The sequence below is a fragment of the Bufo bufo genome, chromosome 1 (assembly GCF_905171765.1).
Source record: "Bufo bufo chromosome 1, aBufBuf1.1, whole genome shotgun sequence".
Taxonomy (NCBI): Eukaryota; Metazoa; Chordata; class Amphibia; order Anura; family Bufonidae; genus Bufo; species Bufo bufo.
Genome location: NC_053389.1, coordinates 812,731,947 through 812,750,235, shown reverse-complemented (window position 1 = coordinate 812,750,235; position 18,289 = coordinate 812,731,947). Strand labels below are relative to the sequence as shown.

The 18,289-nt window shown below is 47.0% G+C and overlaps 1 protein-coding gene across 1 annotated transcript in view; it reads left to right on the top strand.

Moving 5' to 3' along the window:
- The window catches only part of LOC120988987 (very-long-chain 3-oxoacyl-CoA reductase-B-like), a 156,017-nt gene that overhangs the window by 100,973 nt on the left and 36,755 nt on the right, over window positions 1–18,289 (top strand). Inside the window, exons 9-10 of the mRNA XM_040416830.1 lie at window positions 2,405–2,449; window positions 13,019–13,053. Coding sequence (XP_040272764.1) covers window positions 2,405–2,449; window positions 13,019–13,053 — 80 coding nt within the window. The remainder of the gene's footprint in view (window positions 1–2,404; window positions 2,450–13,018; window positions 13,054–18,289) is intronic.

Here is an 18,289-nt window from a genome sequence, read left to right as displayed (position 1 = left end):
ATCTCCATTGGGTTCAGGTCCGGTGACTGTGGAGGCCAGGTCATCTGGCGCAGCACCCCATCACTCTCCTTCATGGTCAAATAGCCCTTACTTTCAAAGTTTTCCCAATTTTTCAGCTGACTGACTGACCTTAATTTCTTAAAGTAATGATGGCCACTCGTTTTTCTTTACTTAGCTGCTTTTTTCTTGCCATAATACAAATTCTAACAGTCTATTCAGTAGGACTATCAGCTGTGTATCCACCTGACTTCTCCTCAACGCAACTGATGGTCCCAACCCCATTTATAAGGCAAGAAATCCCACTTATTAAACCTGACAGGGCACACCTGTGAAGTGAAAACCATTTCAGGGGACTACCTCTTGAAGCTCATCAAGAAAATGCCAAGAGTGTGCAAAGCAGTAATCAAAGCAAAAGGTGGCTACTTTGAAGAACCTAGAATATGACATATTTTCAGTTGTTTCACACTTGTTTGTGATGTATAAAATTCCACATGTGTTAATTCATAGTTTTGATGCCTTCATAGTCATGAAAATAAAGAAAACTCTTTGAATGAGAAGGTGTGTCCAAACTTTTGGTCTGTACTGTAGGTGCGAAGGTCCCCCAAGCCATTCAACAAATCAAGTAACTTTGAGGCATACTGGCTCTCAGTCAGATAAGAGATGGTTTTGAATGTCTCACACAAGGCTGCCATTGTAAGGTATGCTGAATGTATCTGTCTCATGGATAGATTGTTGGTTTGCACATACCCGGCTTTTGGCATATAGCCTTTGTGTGATTTTTTGTGAGAGGCAATGAAATTGCATGCATGATACATGCATATTACATTGCTGATTTTCGCAATTTTGAATTTATGGCGTATATTCAGCTAAAAATTTGCAAAATATCGCGAATTTTGAATATTGCTTATGCCACTCATCACTAATCCTGTATAATACTCCAGAGCTGCAGTCACTATTCTGCTGGTGCAGTCACTGTGTACATACATTACTTATCCTGTACTGATCCTGAGTTACATCCTGTATTATACTCCAGAGCTGCGCTCACTATTCTGCTGGTGCAGTCACTGTGTACATACATTACATATCCTGTACTGATCCTGAGTTACATCCTGTATTATACTCCAGAGCTGCACTCACTATTCTGCTGGTGCAGTCACTGTGTACATACATTACTTATCCTGTACTGATCCTGAGTTACATCCTGTATTATACTCCAGAGCTGCACTCACTATTCTGCTGGTACAGTCACTGTGTACATTACATTATTTATCCTGTACTGATCCTGAGTTACATCCTGTATTATACCCCAGAGCTGCACTCACTATTCTGCTGGTGCAGTCACTGTGTACATACATTACTTATCCTGTACTGACCCTGAGTTACATCCTGTATTATACTCCAGAGCTGCACTCACTATTCTGCTGGTGCAGTCACTGTGTACATACATTACTTATCCTGTACTGATCCTGAGTTACATCCTGTATTATACTCCAGAGCTGCACTCGCTATTCTGCTGGTGCAGTCACTGTGTACATACATTACTTATCCTGTACTGATCCTGAGTTACATCCTGTATTATACTCCAGAGCTGCACTCACTATCCTGCTGGTGCAGTCACTGTGTACATACATTACTTATCCTGTACTGATCCTGAGTTACATCCTGTATTATACTCCAGAGCTGCACTCACTATCCTGCTGGTGCAGTCACTGTGTACATACATTACTTATCCTGTACTGATCCTGAGTTACATCCTGTATTATATTCCAGAGCTGCACTCACTATTCTGCTGGTGGATTCACTGTGTACATACATTACTTATCCTGTACTGATCCTGAGTTACATCCTGTATTATGTTCCAGAGCTGCACTCACTATTCTGCTGGTGCAGTCACTGTGTACATACATTACTTATCCTGTACTAATCCTGAGTTACATCCTGTATTATACTCCAGAGCTGCACTCACTATTCTGCTGGTGCAGTCACTGTGTACATACATTACTTATCCTGTACTGATCCTGAGTTACATCCTGTATTATACTCCAGAGCTGCACTCACTGTGTACATACATTACTTAGCCTGTACTGATCCTGAGTTACATCCTGTATTATACTCCGGAGCTGCACTCACTATTCTGCATGTTCAGATATTAAATCTCTCAGCATTCTCTGCTTGTTCAGAGTCTGTGCAGCGCTCCTGTGATGTATGTTCCCGTGCACTGATCTACAACAGTAAGCAGTAACTGAGAGGAATCGGCCAAACTGTAAGGGATATTAGATAATATAACATGATTATCATATGCTCGATAACACTGATCGGTGACCTCTGAGAGGAAGGATCACAATCAGAAATTTCATCTCCCATATACATTAATAATGAGATGTTCCATTTTCTTACTTTTCAGGGGATAAGCGACATCATGAACTGCAATGTACTATCCATGGTGCATGTAAGTATCCTTATCATAGTTACATAGTTAATACGGATGAAAAAAGACATAAGTCCATCAAGTTCAACCAAAGGATGGGGGGACGCGAATCCTAGAAGGAAGTGAGACTCAGATTTCTACACGTTTTCATCAGCAATAATGTCATTTACTTTCAAGAATTCATCTAAACCCTTTTTAAAACTGTCCACATCATAATACTATAGGTCAAGAGTCTAGAAGGAGCTATGAGTCTGCTCCTCCTCCTGCAGGGTGATACATATAGAAGGAGCTATGAGTCTGCTCCTCCTCCTGCAGGGTGATACATATAGAAGGAGCTATGAGTCTGCTCCTCCTCCTGCAGGGTGATACATATAGAAGGAGCTATGAGTCTGCCCCTCCTCCTGCAGGGTGATACATATAGAAGGAGCTATGAGTCTGCTCCTCCTCCTGCAGGGTGATACATATAGAAGGAGCTATGAGTCTGCCCCTCCTCCTGCAGGGTGATACATATAGAAGGGAGCTATGAGTCTGCTCCTCCTCCTGCAGGGTGATACATATAGAAGGAGCTATGAGTCTGCTCCTCCTCCTGCAGGGTGATACATATAGAAGGAGCTATGAGTCTGCCCCTCCTCCTGCAGGGTGATACATATAGAAGGAGCTATGAGTCTGCTCCTCCTCCTGCAGGGTGATACATATAGAAGGAGCTATGAGTCTGCTCCTCCTCCTGCAGGGTGATACATATAGAAGGAGCTATGAGTCTGCCCCTCCTCCTGCAGGGTGATACATATAGAAGGAGCTATGAGTCTGCTCCTCCTCCTGCAGGGTGATACATATAGGAGGAGCTATGAGTCTGCTCCTCCTCTTGCAGGGTGATACATATAGGAGGAGCTATGAGTCTGTCCCTCCTCCTGCAGGGTGATACATATAGAAGAAGCTATGAGTCTGCCCCTCCTCCTGCAGGGTGATACATATAGAAGGAGCTATGAGTCTGCCCCTCCTCCTGCAGGGTGATACATATAGAAGGAGCTATGAGTCTGCCCCTCCTCCTGCAGGGTGATACATATAGAAGGAGCTGTGAGTCTGCTCCTCCTCCTGCAGGGTGATACATATAGAAGGAGCTATGAGTCTGCCCCTCCTCCTGCAGGGTGATACATATAGAAGGAGCTATGAGTCTGCCCCTCCTCCTGCAGGGTGATACATATAGAAGGAGCTATGAGTCTGCTCCTCCTCCTGCAGGGCGATACATATAGAAGGAGCTATGAGTCTGCTCCTCCTCCTGCAGGGTGATACATATAGAAGGAGCTATGAGTCTGCCCCTCCTCCTGCAGGGTGATACATATAGAAGGAGCTATGAGTCTGCCCCTCCTCCTGCAGGGTGATACATATAGAAGGAGCTATGAGTCTGCCCCTCCTCCTGCAGGGTGATACATATAGAAGGAGCTATGAGTCTGCCCCTCCTCCTGCAGGGTGATACATATAGAAGGAGCTATGAGTCTGCTCCTCCTCCTGCAGGGTGATACATATAGAAGGAGCTATGAGTCTGCCCCTCCTCCTGCAGGGTGATACATATAGAAGGAGCTATGAGTCTGCTCCTCCTCCTGCAGGGTGATATATATAGAAGGAGCTATGAGTCTGCTCCTCCTCCTGCAGGGTGATATATATAGAAGGAGCTATGAGTCTGCCCCTCCTCCTGCAGGGTAATACATATAGAAGGAGCTATGAGTCTGCTCCTCCTCCTGCAGGGTGATACATATAGAAGGAGCTATGAGTCTGCTCCTCCTCCTGCAGGGTGATACATATAGAAGGAGCTATGAGTCTGCCCCTCCTCCTGCAGGGTGATACATATAGAAGGAGCTATGACTCTGCCCCTCCTCCTGCAGGGTGATACATATAGAAGGAGCTATGAGTCTGCCCCTCCTCCTGCAGGGTGATACATATAGAAGAAGCTATGAGTCTGCCCCTCCTCCTGCAGGGTGATACATATAGAAGGAGCTATGAGTCTGCCCCTCCTCCTGCAGGGTGATACATATAGAAGGAGCTGTGAGTCTGCCCCTCCTCCTGCAGGGTGATACATATAGAAGGAGCTGTGAGTCTGCTCCTCCTCCTGCAGGGTGATACATATAGAAGGAGCTATGAGTCTGCTCCTCCTCCTGCAGGGTGATACATATAGAAGGAGCTATGAGTCTGCCCCTCCTCCTGCAGGGTGATACATATAGAAGGAGCTATGAGTCTGCTCCTCCTCCTGCAGGGTGATACATATAGAAGGAGCTATGAGTCTGCCCCTCCTCCTGCAGGGTGATACATATAGAAGGGAGCTATGAGTCTGCTCCTCCTCCTGCAGGGTGATACATATAGAAGGAGCTATGAGTCTGCTCCTCCTCCTGCAGGGTGATACATATAGAAGGAGCTATGAGTCTGCCCCTCCTCCTGCAGGGTGATACATATAGAAGGAGCTATGAGTCTGCTCCTCCTCCTGCAGGGTGATACATATAGAAGGAGCTATGAGTCTGCTCCTCCTCCTGCAGGGTGATACATATAGAAGGAGCTATGAGTCTGCCCCTCCTCCTGCAGGGTGATACATATAGAAGGAGCTATGAGTCTGCTCCTCCTCCTGCAGGGTGATACATATAGGAGGAGCTATGAGTCTGCTCCTCCTCTTGCAGGGTGATACATATAGGAGGAGCTATGAGTCTGTCCCTCCTCCTGCAGGGTGATACATATAGAAGAAGCTATGAGTCTGCCCCTCCTCCTGCAGGGTGATACATATAGAAGGAGCTATGAGTCTGCCCCTCCTCCTGCAGGGTGATACATATAGAAGGAGCTATGAGTCTGCCCCTCCTCCTGCAGGGTGATACATATAGAAGGAGCTGTGAGTCTGCTCCTCCTCCTGCAGGGTGATACATATAGAAGGAGCTATGAGTCTGCCCCTCCTCCTGCAGGGTGATACATATAGAAGGAGCTATGAGTCTGCCCCTCCTCCTGCAGGGTGATACATATAGAAGGAGCTATGAGTCTGCTCCTCCTCCTGCAGGGCGATACATATAGAAGGAGCTATGAGTCTGCTCCTCCTCCTGCAGGGTGATACATATAGAAGGAGCTATGAGTCTGCCCCTCCTCCTGCAGGGTGATACATATAGAAGGAGCTATGAGTCTGCCCCTCCTCCTGCAGGGTGATACATATAGAAGGAGCTATGAGTCTGCCCCTCCTCCTGCAGGGTGATACATATAGAAGGAGCTATGAGTCTGCCCCTCCTCCTGCAGGGTGATACATATAGAAGGAGCTATGAGTCTGCTCCTCCTCCTGCAGGGTGATACATATAGAAGGAGCTATGAGTCTGCTCCTCCTCCTGCAGGGTGATACATATAGAAAGAGCTATGAGTCTGCCCCTCCTCCTGCAGGGTGATACATATAGAAGGAGCTATGAGTCTGCCCCTCCTCCTGCAGGGTGATACATATAGAAGGAGCTATGAGTCTGCTCCTCCTCCTGCAGGGTGATATATATAGAAGGAGCTATGAGTCTGCTCCTCCTCCTGCAGGGTGATATATATAGAAGGAGCTATGAGTCTGCCCCTCCTCCTGCAGGGTAATACATATAGAAGGAGCTATGAGTCTGCTCCTCCTCCTGCAGGGTGATACATATAGAAGGAGCTATGAGTCTGCTCCTCCTCCTGCAGGGTGATACATATAGAAGGAGCTATGAGTCTGCCCCTCCTCCTGCAGGGTGATACATATAGAAGGAGCTATGACTCTGCCCCTCCTCCTGCAGGGTGATACATATAGAAGGAGCTATGAGTCTGCCCCTCCTCCTGCAGGGTGATACATATAGAAGAAGCTATGAGTCTGCCCCTCCTCCTGCAGGGTGATACATATAGAAGGAGCTATGAGTCTGCCCCTCCTCCTGCAGGGTGATACATATAGAAGGAGCTGTGAGTCTGCCCCTCCTCCTGCAGGGTGATACATATAGAAGGAGCTGTGAGTCTGCTCCTCCTCCTGCAGGGTGATACATATAGAAGGAGCTATGAGTCTGCCCCTCCTCCTGCAGGGTGATACATATAGAAGGAGCTATGAGTCTGCTCCTCCTCCTGCAGGGTGATACATATAGAAGGAGCTATGAGTCTGCCCCTCCTCCTGCGGGGTGATACATATAGAAGGAGCTATGAGTCTGCTCCTCCTCCTGCAGGGTGATACATATAGAAGGAGCTATGAGTCTGCACCTCCTCCTGCAGGGTGATACATATAGAAGGAGCTATGAGTCTGCTCCTCCTCCTGCAGGGTGATACATATAGAAGGAGCTATGAGTCCGCTCCTCCTCCTGCAGGGTGATACATATAGAAGGAGCTATGAGTCTGCCCCTCCTCCTGCAGGGTGATACATATAGAAGGAGCTATGAGTCTGCCCCTCCTCCTGCAGGGTGATACATATAGAAGGAGCTATGAGTCTGCCCCTCCCCCTGCAGGGTGATACATATAGAAGGAGCTATGAGTCTGCTCCTCCTCCTGCAGGGTGATACATATAGAAGGAGCTATGAGTCTGCCCCTCCTCCTGCAGGGCGATACATATAGAAGGAGCTATGAGTCTGCTCCTCCTCCTGCAGGGTGATACATATAGAAGGAGCTATGAGTCTGCTCCTCCTCCTGCAGGGTGATACATATAGAAAGAGCTATGAGTCTGCCCCTCCTCCTGCAGGGTGATACATATAGAAGGAGCTATGAGTCTGCTCCTCCTCCTGCAGGGTGATACATATAGAAGGAGCTATGAGTCTGCTCCTCCTCCTGCAGGGTGATACATATAGAAGGAGCTATGAGTCTGCCCCTCCTCCTGCAGGGTGATACATATAGAAGGAGCTATGAGTCTGCTCCTCCTCCTGCAGGGTGATACATATAGAAAGAGCTATGAGTCTGCCCCTCCTCCTGCAGGGTGATACATATAGAAGGAGCTATGAGTCTGCTCCTCCTCCTGCAGGGTGATACATATAGAAGGAGCTATGAGTCTGCTCCTCCTCCTGCAGGGTGATACATATAGAAGGAGCTATGAGTCTGCCCCTCCTCCTGCAGGGTGATACAGATAGAAGGAGCTATGAGTCTGCTCCTCCTCCTGCAGGGTGATACATATAGAAGGAGCTATGAGTCTGCTCCTCCTCCTGCAGGGTGATACATATAGAAGGAGCTATGAGTCTGCCCCTCCTCCTGCAGGGTGATACAGATAGAAGGAGCTATGAGTCTGCTCCTCCTCCTGCAGGGTGATACATATAGAAGGAGCTATGAGTCTGCCCCTCCTCCTGCAGGGTGATACATATAGAAGGAGCTATGAGTCTGCCCCTCCTCCTGCAGGGTGATACATATAGAAGGAGCTATAAGTCTGCTCCTCCTCCTGCAGGGTGATACATATAGAAGGAGCTATGAGTCTGCTCCTCCTCCTGCAGGGCGATACATATAGAAGGAGCTATGAGTCTGCTCCTCCTCCTGCAGGGTGATACATATAGAAGGAGCTATGAGTCTGCCCCTCCTCCTGCAGGGTGATACATATAGAAGGAGCTATGAGTCTGCCCCTCCCCCTGCAGGGTGATACATATAGAAGGAGCTATGAGTCTGCTCCTCCTCCTGCAGGGTGATACATATAGAAGGAGCTATGAGTCTGCCCCTCCTCCTGCAGGGCGATACATATAGAAGGAGCTATGAGTCTGCTCCTCCTCCTGCAGGGTGATACATATAGAAGGAGCTATGAGTCTGCTCCTCCTCCTGCAGGGTGATACATATAGAAGGAGCTATGAGTCTGCCCCTCCTCCTGCAGGGTGATATATATAGAAGGAGCTATGAGTCTGCTCCTCCTCCTGCAGGGTGATACATATAGAAGGAGCTATGAGTCTGCCCCTCCTCCTGCAGGGTGATACATATAGAAGGAGCTATGAGTCTGCTCCTCCTCCTGCAGGGTGATAAATATAGAAGGAGCTATGAGTCTGCCCCTCCTCCTGCAGGGTGATACATATAGAAGGAGCTATGAGTCTGCCCCTCCTCCTGCAGGGTGATACATATAGAAGGAGCTATGAGTCTGCTCCTCCTCCTGCAGGGTGATACATATAGAAGGAGCTATGAGTCTGCTCCTCCTCCTGCAGGGTGATACATATAGAAGGAGCTATGAGTCTGCCCCTCCTCCTGCAGGGTGATACATATAGAAGGAGTTATGAGTCTGCTCCTCCTCCTACAGGGTGATACATATAGAAGGAGCTATGAGTCTGCCCCTCCTCCTGCAGGGTGATACATATAGAAGGAACTATGAGTCTGCCCCTCCTCCTGCAGGGTGATACATATAGAAGGAGCTATTAGTCTGCTCCTCCTCCTGCAGGGTGATACATATAGAAGGGAGCTATGAGTCTGCCCCTCCTCCTGCAGGGTGATACATATAGAAGGGAGCTATGAGTCTGCCCCTCCTCCTGCAGGGTGATACATATAGAAGGAGCTATGAGTCTGCCCCTCCTCCTGCAGGGTGATACATATAGAAGGAGCTATGAGTCTGCCCCTCCTCCTGCAGGGTGATACATATAGAAGGAGCTATGAGTCTGCCCCTCCTCCTGCAGGGTGATACATATAGAAGGAGCTATGAGTCTGCCCCTCCTCCTGCAGGGTGATACATATAGAAGTTGCTATGAGTCTGCCCCTCCTCCTGCAGGGTGATACATATAGAAGGAGCTATGAGTCTGCCCCTCCTCCTGCAGGGTGATACATATAGAAGGAGCTATGAGTCTGCCCCTCCTCCTGCAGGGTGATACATATAGAAGGAGCTATGAGTCTGCCCCTCCTCCTGCAGGGTGATACATATAGAAGGAGCTATGAGTCTGCTCCTCCTCCTGCAGGGTGATACATATAGAAAGAGCTATGAGTCTGCCCCTCCTCCTGCAGGGTGATACATATAGAAGGAGCTATGAGTCTGCCCCTCCTCCTGCAGGGTGATATATATAGAAGGAGCTATGAGTCTGCCCCTCCTCCTGCAGGGTGATACATATAGAAGGAGCTATGAGTCTGCCCCTCCTCCTGCAGGGTGATACATATAGAAGGAGCTATGAGTCTGCTCCTCCTCCTGCAGGGTGATACATATAGAAGGAGCTATGAGTCTGCCCCTCCTCCTGCAGGGTGATACATATAGAAGGAGCTATGAGTCTGCTCCTCCTCCTGCAGGGTGATACATATAGAAGGAGCTATGAGTCTGCCCCTCCTCCTGCAGGGTGATACATATAGAAGGAGCTATGAGTCTGCTCCTCCTCCTGCAGGGTGATACATATAGAAGGGAGCTATGAGTCTGCCCCTCCTCCTGCAGGGTGATACATATAGAAGGAGCTATGAGTCTGCCCCTCCTCCTGCAGGGTGATACATATAGAAGGAGCTATGAGTCTGCTCCTCCTCCTGCAGGGTGATACATATAGAAGGAGCTATGAGTCTGCCCCTCCTCCTGCAGGGTGATACATATAGAAGGAGCTATGAGTCTGCTCCTCCTCCTGCAGGGTGATACATATAGAAGGAGCTATGAGTCTGCTCCTCCTCCTGCAGGGCGATACATATAGAAGGAGCTATGAGTCTGCTCCTCCTCCTGCAGGGTGATACATATAGAAGGAGCTATGAGTCTGCCCCTCCTCCTGCAGGGTGATACATATAGAAGGAGCTATGAGTCTGCTCCTCCTCCTGCAGGGTGATAAATATAGAAGGAGCTATGAGTCTGCCCCTCCTCCTGCAGGGTGATACATATAGAAGGAGCTATGAGTCTGCTCCTCCTCCTGCAGGGTGATACATATAGAAGGAGCTATGAGTCTGCTCCTCCTCCTGCAGGGTGATACATATAGAAGGAGCTATGAGTCTGCCCCTCCTCCTGCAGGGTGATACATATAGAAGGAGCTATGAGTCTGCCCCTCCTCCTGCAGGGTGATACATATAGAAGGAGCTATGAGTCTGCCCCTCCTCCTGCAGGGTGATACATATAGAAGGAGTTATGAGTCTGCTCCTCCTCCTGCAGGGTGATACATATAGAAGGAGCTATGAGTCTGCCCCTCCTCCTGCAGGGTGATACATATAGAAGGAGCTATGAGTCTGCCCCTCCTCCTGCAGGGTGATACATATAGAAGGAGCTATTAGTCTGCTCCTCCTCCTGCAGGGTGATACATATAGAAGGGAGCTATGAGTCTGCCCCTCCTCCTGCAGGGTGATACATATAGAAGGGAGCTATGAGTCTGCCCCTCCTCCTGCAGGGTGATACATATAGAAGGAGCTATGAGTCTGCCCCTCCTCCTGCAGGGTGATACATAAAGAAGGAGCTATGAGTCTGCCCCTCCTCCTGCAGGGTGATACATAGAAGGAGCTATGAGTCTGCCCCTCCTCCTGCAGGGTGATACATATAGAAGGAGCTATGAGTCTGCCCCTCCTCCTGCAGGGTGATACATATAGAAGGAGCTATGAATCTGCCCCTCCTCCTGCAGGGTGATACATATAGAAGGAGCTATGAGTCTGCTCCTCCTCCTGCAGGGTGATACATATAGAAGGAGCTATGAGTCTGCCCCTCCTCCTGCAGGGTGATACATATAGAATGAGCTATGAGTCTGCCCCTCCTCCTGCAGGGTGATACATATAGAAGGAGCTATGAGTCTGCTCCTCCCCCTGCAGGGTGATACATATAAACGGAGCTATGAGTCTGCCCCTCCTCCTGCAGGGTGATACATATAGAAGGAGCTATGAGTCTGCTCCTCCTCATGCAGGGTGATACATATAGAAGGGAGCTATGAGTCTGCTCCTCCTCCTGGAGGGTGATACATATAGAAGGAGCTATGAGTCTGCTCCTCCTCCTGCAGGGTGATACATATAGAAGGGAGCTATGAGTCTGCTCCTCCTCCTGAAGGGTGATACATATAGAAGGAGCTATGAGTCTGCCCCTCCTCCTGCAGGGTCATACATATAGAAGGATCTATGAGTCTGCCCCTCCTCCTGCAGGGTGATACATATAGAAGGAGCTATGAGTCTGCTCCTCCTCCTGCAGGGTGATACATATAGAAGGAGCTATGAGTCTGCTCCTCCTCCTGCAGGGTGATACATATAGAAGGAGCTATGAGTCTGCTCCTTCTCCTGCAGGGTGATACATATAGAAGGAGCTATGAGTCTGCTCCTCCTCCTGCAGGGTGATACATATAGAAGGAGCTATGAGTCTGCCCCTCCTCCTGCAGGGTGATACATATAGAAGGAGCTATGAGTCTGCCCCTCCTCCTGCAGGGTGATACATATAGAAAGAGCTATGAGTCTGCCCCTCCTCCTGCAGGGTGATACATATAGAAGGAGCTATGAGTCTGCCCCTCCTCCTGCAGGGTGATACATATAGAAGGAGCTATGAGTCTGCTCCTCCTCCTGCAGGGTGATACATACAGAAGGAGCTATGGGTCTGCCCCTCCTCCTGCAGGGTGATACATATAGAAGGAGCTATGAGTCTGCTCCTCCCCCTGCAGGGTGATACATATAGAAGGAGCTATGAGTCTGCTCCTCCTCCTGCAGGGTGATACATATAGAAGGAGCTATGAGTCTGCCCCTCCTCCTGCAGGGTGATACATATAGAAGGAGCTATGAGTCTGCTCCTCCTCCTGCAGGGTGATACATATAGAAGGAACTATGAGTCTGCCCCTCCTCCTGCAGGGTGATACATGTAGAAGGAGCTATGAGTCTGCTCCTCCCCCTGCAGGGTGATACATATAGAAGGAGCTATGAGTCTGCTCCTCCTCCTGCAGGGTGATACATATAGAAGGAGCTATGAGTCTGCCCCTCCTCCTGCAGGGTGATACATATAGAAGGAGCTATGAGTCTGCCCCTCCTCCTGCAGGGTGATACATATAGAAGGAGCTATGAGTCTGCCCCTCCTCCTACAGGGTGATACATATAGAATGAGCTATGAGTCTGCTCCTCCTCCTGCAGGGTGATACATATAGAAGGAGCTATGAGTCTGCCCCTCCTCCTGCAGGGTGATACATATAGAAGGAGCTATGAGTCTGCTCCTCCTCCTGCAGGGTGATACATATAGAAGGAGCTATGAGTCTGCTCCTCCTCCTGCAGGGTGATACATATAGAAGGAGCTATGAGTCTGCTCCTCCTCCTGCAGGGTGATACATATAGAAGGAGCTATGAGTCTGCTCCTCCTCCTGCAGGGTGATACATATAGAAGGAGCTATGAGTCTGCTCCTCCTCCTGTAGGGTGATACATATAGAAGGAGCTATGAGTCTGCCCCTCCTCCTGCAGGGTGATACATATAGAAGGAGCTATGAGTCTGCTCCTCCTCCTGCAGGGTGATACATATAGAAGAGAGCTATCAGTCTGCCCCTCCTCCTGCAGGGTGATACATATAGAAGGGAGCTATGAGTCTGCCCCTCCTCCTGCAGGGTGATACATATAGAAGGAGCTATGAGTCTGCTCCTCCTCCTGCAGGGTGATACATATAGAAGGAGCTATGAGTTGGCCCCTCCTCCTGCAGGGTGATACATATAGAAGGAGCTATGATTCGGCTCCTCCTCCTGCAGGGTGATATTCCTCAGTCTTGCTCTTACGTTTCTCCTGTTTGTTGTGTTTTTCAGATGACCCGGATTGTGTTACCTAGAATGGTGGAGAGGTACGGAGCGGGGGGAGGGCTGTATTTTGCTGCTATGTAACATCACCGTGGCGATGTCTGGTAACACACGGACAGCTCACATTTAGCACATTGATAACTTCAGCTTATGTTCCGTTTTATTTTTCTCATGTATTCTTCAGTTAGAGCTGAGCTGCAGTACCTCAGAACAGCCACTACGCAGTATATGGCGCTTTGGTATTTCCAGAGCTTCGGCTGATTGTTGGGGGTGTTTATAGAGTCTTCAATGTTCTGATCCCACAAATCATCTTTAACCCCTTAGGTACTCAGGATGTACCGGTACGTCCTAAGTTTAAAAGTAGATTGCGGCGGGGGTTAATTGTGACAGGATGCCGGCTGAAATCATTCAGCGTGCATCCTGTCACAACGCCGGGGGGGGGGTCATGCGACCCCCCCGGTATCAGACCTGCTGTTTGCGGCTTTTACCTGGTGCGGCGGCGGGCGGTGCCATCGGGTCCCCATGGGGCTGTAGGGGGGACCCGATGGCATGGAAGGCAGCGCGATGTCTAAGGAAGGCATCGCGCTGCCTTCCGGTGAAGAGCCTGTGAGATGCAGCCCCCTGGATCTCACAGGCCGGAAGCTGTATGAGTAATACACACAGTATTACTCATACGGCCAATGCATTCTAATACAGAAGTATTGGAATGCATTGTAAAGGATTAGACCCCCAAAAGTTCAAGTCCCAAAGTGGGACAAAAAATAAAGTGAAAAAAAAAGTTGAAAAAATAAAGTTTCCCCCCCCAAAAATTTTAAGTTTCAAGTAAAAATAAACAAAAACATAATTTTCCCCAAATAAAGTAAAAAAAAATTGGTAAAAAATAGGGGGGGGGGGGGGGGGGGAGTATACATATTAGGTATCTCCGCGTCCGTATCGACCGGCTCTATAAACATATCACATGACCTAACCCCTCAGATGAACACCGTAAAAAATAAGAACTGTGCTAAATAAACCCTATTTTTGTCACCTTACATCACAAAAAGAACAACAGCAAGCAATCAAAAAGGCATTTGCCCACCAAAATAGTACCAATCTAACCATCACCTCATCCCGCAAAAAATTATCCCCTACCTGAGACAATCGCCCAAAAAATAAAAAAAATATGGCTCAGAATATAGAGACACTAAAACATCAATTTTTTTTGTTTTAAAAAAGCTGTTATTGTGTAAAACTTACATAAATAAAAAAAAGTATACATTTTTTGTAATGCCGCGTTCGTATCGACCGGCTCTATAAAAATATCACATGACCTAACCCCTCAGATGAACACCGTAAAAAATATAAATAAAAACTGTGCTAAATAAACCATTTTTAGTCACCTTACATCATAAAAAGTGTAATAGCAAGCAATCAAAAAGTCACACGCACCCCAAAATAGTGCAAATGAAACCGTCATCTCATCCCGCAAAAATCATACCCTACCCAAGATAATCGCCCAAAAACTGAAAAAATTATGGCTCTCGGATTATGGAAACACTAAAACATGATTTTTTTGGCTTCAAAAATGAAATCATTGTGTAAAACTTACATAAATAAAAGTAGTCATATTAGGTATCGCCGCGTCCGTGACAACCTGGTCTATAAAAATACCACATGATCTAACCTGTCAGATGAATGTTGTAAATAACAAAAAATAAAAACGGTGCCAAAACAGCTATTTCTTGTTATCTTGCCTCACAAAAAGTGTAATATAGAGCAACCAAAAATCATATGTACCCTAAACTAGTACCAACAATACTGCCACCCTATCCCGTAGTTTCTAAAATGGGGCCACTTTTTTGGAGTTTCTACTCTAGGGGGGCATCAGGGGGGCTTCAAATGGGACATGGTGTCCAAAAAAACAGTCCAGCAAAATCTGCGTTCCAAAAACCGTATGGCATTCCTTTCCTTCTGCGCCCTGCCTTGTGCCCGTACAGCAGTTTACAACCACATATGGGGTATTTATGTAAACTACAGAATCAGGGCCATAAATATTGAGTTTGGTTTGGCTGGTTACCCTTTGTAACTGGAAAAAAATTATTAAAATGGAAAATCTGCCAAAAAAGTGAAATTTTGAAATTGTATCTCTATATTCCATTAATTCTTGTGGAACACCTAAAGGGTTAACAAAGTTTGTAAAATCAGTTTTGAATACCTTGAGGGGGGTAGTTTATAGAATGGGGTCTGAACTGGTCCCTAATAATTGGGTTTTTGAAAATTTCTGAAAAATTTCAAGATATGCTTCTAAACTTGTAACATCCCCAAAAAATAAAATATCATTCCCAAAATGATCCAAACATGAAGTAGACATATGGGGAATGTAAAGTAATAACTATTTTTGGAGGTATTACTATGTATTATAGAAGTAGAGAAATTGAAACTTGGAAATTTGCAATTTTTTAAAATTTTTGGGTAAATTTGCAATTTTTTTATAAATAAAAATGATTTTTTTACTTCATTTTACCAGTGTCATGAAGTACAATATGTGACGGTGCGGTACTGTCTCAGGAAGTCAACGGGGAGGAGCATCCCATTGTTTTCCTCAGCTGTAAGCTCACTCCAGCGGAGACCCGGTAGAGTATAGTGGAGAGAGAGTGACTGGCCATCAAGTGGGCACTCGAGTCTCTCCGCTATTATCTGTTGGGGAGGAAGTTCCGTCTGGTGACCGATCACTCCCCTCTCAAGTGGATGAGCCAGGCCAAAGAGAGGAATGCTAGGGTCACCAGGTGGTTCTTATCGCTGCAAAACATTAAGTTCACAGTAGAACATAGGGCAGGCCGGTTACAGGGAAACGCGGATGCCCTGTCCCGAGTACACTGTCTGGCGTGTGTTCACCCCCTCAGGGTTGAACAAAGGGGGAGGTATGTTGGAAGGCGCAAGGGTCCGTCATTTACGGAAGGTACGTGTCACCGAGGTTCCTGGCCTCGGTGAGATAGGAACCGGTTATTTTGTGTGTCAGCCGCAGCTAGTGCTCGCTGACACAGTTTTTTCTTAGTGTGGCTGAAAAGCTGATCCGGGCCGGTACTTATTGGGAGCAGCCAAAGAGCAGGGTGGGTGGCTGTTCCCCACGTCCAGGCCAGGTTTTGGGCTGGGGTTTAAAAACCATGTACAGTACCTTGATCGAATGGTTCAAGCTTGATATAATTAATGGCTACAATGTCAAGTTGTTGTTTCCTCACTATTTGGATAAAAAGGGTCTGTTTAGTCTTGTTTTTCACCTCTGCTTATAGCAAACGTTGGGCAATCTTGGCAACAAGTCTTGGCAACAAGTCTCTATGTCTGGTCTGGTTCCTGTCCAATAGAAACAATATCTAATGGTAGCTTCAGTTTTCTGTGTGCAGAAATGTCCTGACTGGTTGTGGTACATCTCCAAGACCAGTTTCGTATCTCTGCGGGGTATCACCACTTGGTGTAAGGACTCATTTGTAATAGGATCAAGAGTTCTTTCGAGCAGTAGGCCTTTGAAGAGTTATTTTCCTTGCTGCCATAAGTGGGTCAATTTGGGCTAAACTCTTCCTCCTCTGAAGGATTCGTTCAGGCATTCTTCCACTTGTGAAGTAGTCTAATAATTCCCTAATAACTCTGCTCTCAGTCTAAAGTCAGATGCAGAGTCCTTTTTGTAATGGTGGTTCAGGATTGGGCTATTGTTGAGATTTAATGGCTCTTAGCATCTTGTTAGGTGAATCTTGAGTTGAACTATGGTATTTCGACATCTTCTGCTGAAGAAGGGTTTTCTTTTTCAGGAAGTCTGAACAAGACTTTGGCATTATCATTGGATTTTCCAGCATGGCACCTGATTATGAAGTGATAGTTCATGAGCCTGGAGCCTCACCTTTGCTCTAGGGCTCTTAGTCAAGCGGAGTTGATATGGGCAAGTGGATTGGTGTCAGTGTAGATGGTGAAAGGTGTGACCCCTAGGTAGTTCTTGAATTTTTCCCAAGGCATGGAACTTCAGCTTGAAAGAGCTGTAGTTTTGGTCATTTCTTTCTGTTCCTCTCAAGGATCGGCTAGCATAGGTGATGACTCTTTCTTTTCCAGTTCGGACTTTCGTGCTTGCGTCTGTATATGGACAGAACGGCTGGTTGTAGTCAGGATAGCTAAGGGTTGGTGGTTCTGTGGGCTTTCTTTTCAGAAGCTGGAAAGCCATTTCAAGTTCCATATTCCATTCAAGAGGGATTTTGGCACTTTGATAGGCTTTAGGAGGACCATTCAAAAGTTCTTAGAGAGGCTTTGCAATTTTAGCAAAATGAGGCATGAATGAACGGTAATAGTTGGCGAAGCCAATAAAACTTCTCACTTCCTTTACTGCAGTTGGAGTTGGCCAGCTTTCAACTTTGGCTATTTTGTCTAGATCTGGTTTGACACCTTCACCCACAACATGTCCCAAGTATTTTACTTAAGTACTGAGCAGATGACACTTGGAAGGTTTTATCTTCAGTTCATGTTTGACAAGGGTCTGGAACACTTCAGCTAGATGTTGCAGATGTTCTTTATATGACTTGGAGTAGACGATTACATCATCTAGGTAGAGCAAGACTGCCTCAAAGTTTCTGTGTCCAAGAAATCTCTCCATTAGTCTCTGGAAGGTACCAGGTGGTTTGTAACTAAACTCGAACAGGCCCATAGAAAGAGTGAAGGCAGTCTTTTCTCTGCCTTAGGGTGCCATAGTCACTTGCCAATAGCTGCTGGTTAAGTTCAGTGTTAAGAAGTAAGCGGCAGATCCAAGGGCTGAGAGAGATTCTTCTCTGAGCGGCAAGGGGTACACATCTTTGTGCATGATGTTGTTGATTTTATGTTACTCCACGCAGAAGCAAATAGATCCGTCCTTCTTTTATATTATTGGCTGGCTGATACATGGCAGGTGGTATTGGCCTACGTTTTTGCTTTCATTGGAGGGAGTGAGTTTGGTATGGTATGTTGTATGAGGCGGGCTTTGGTGAGGTTTTTTGCCGCATTAAGCACAATTTGTTTAGCTGAATTAGCTGCAAAGGGGTTGTCTCACTTCAGTAAATTACATTTATCATGAAGACAAAGTTAATACGAGGCACTTACTAATGTGTTGTGATTGTCCATATTCAGGGCCGGTTTTAGACAAAATGTGGCCCTGGACAAAATCAAAATCTTGTAATAATGTACAAACAACACAGTCCGACGTCCGACACTCCCGCCGATCAGCTGTTTGAGGAGACGGCGCATGCTCTTCAATGCTGCTGTCCCATAGACATACAGCAGCATAAACAG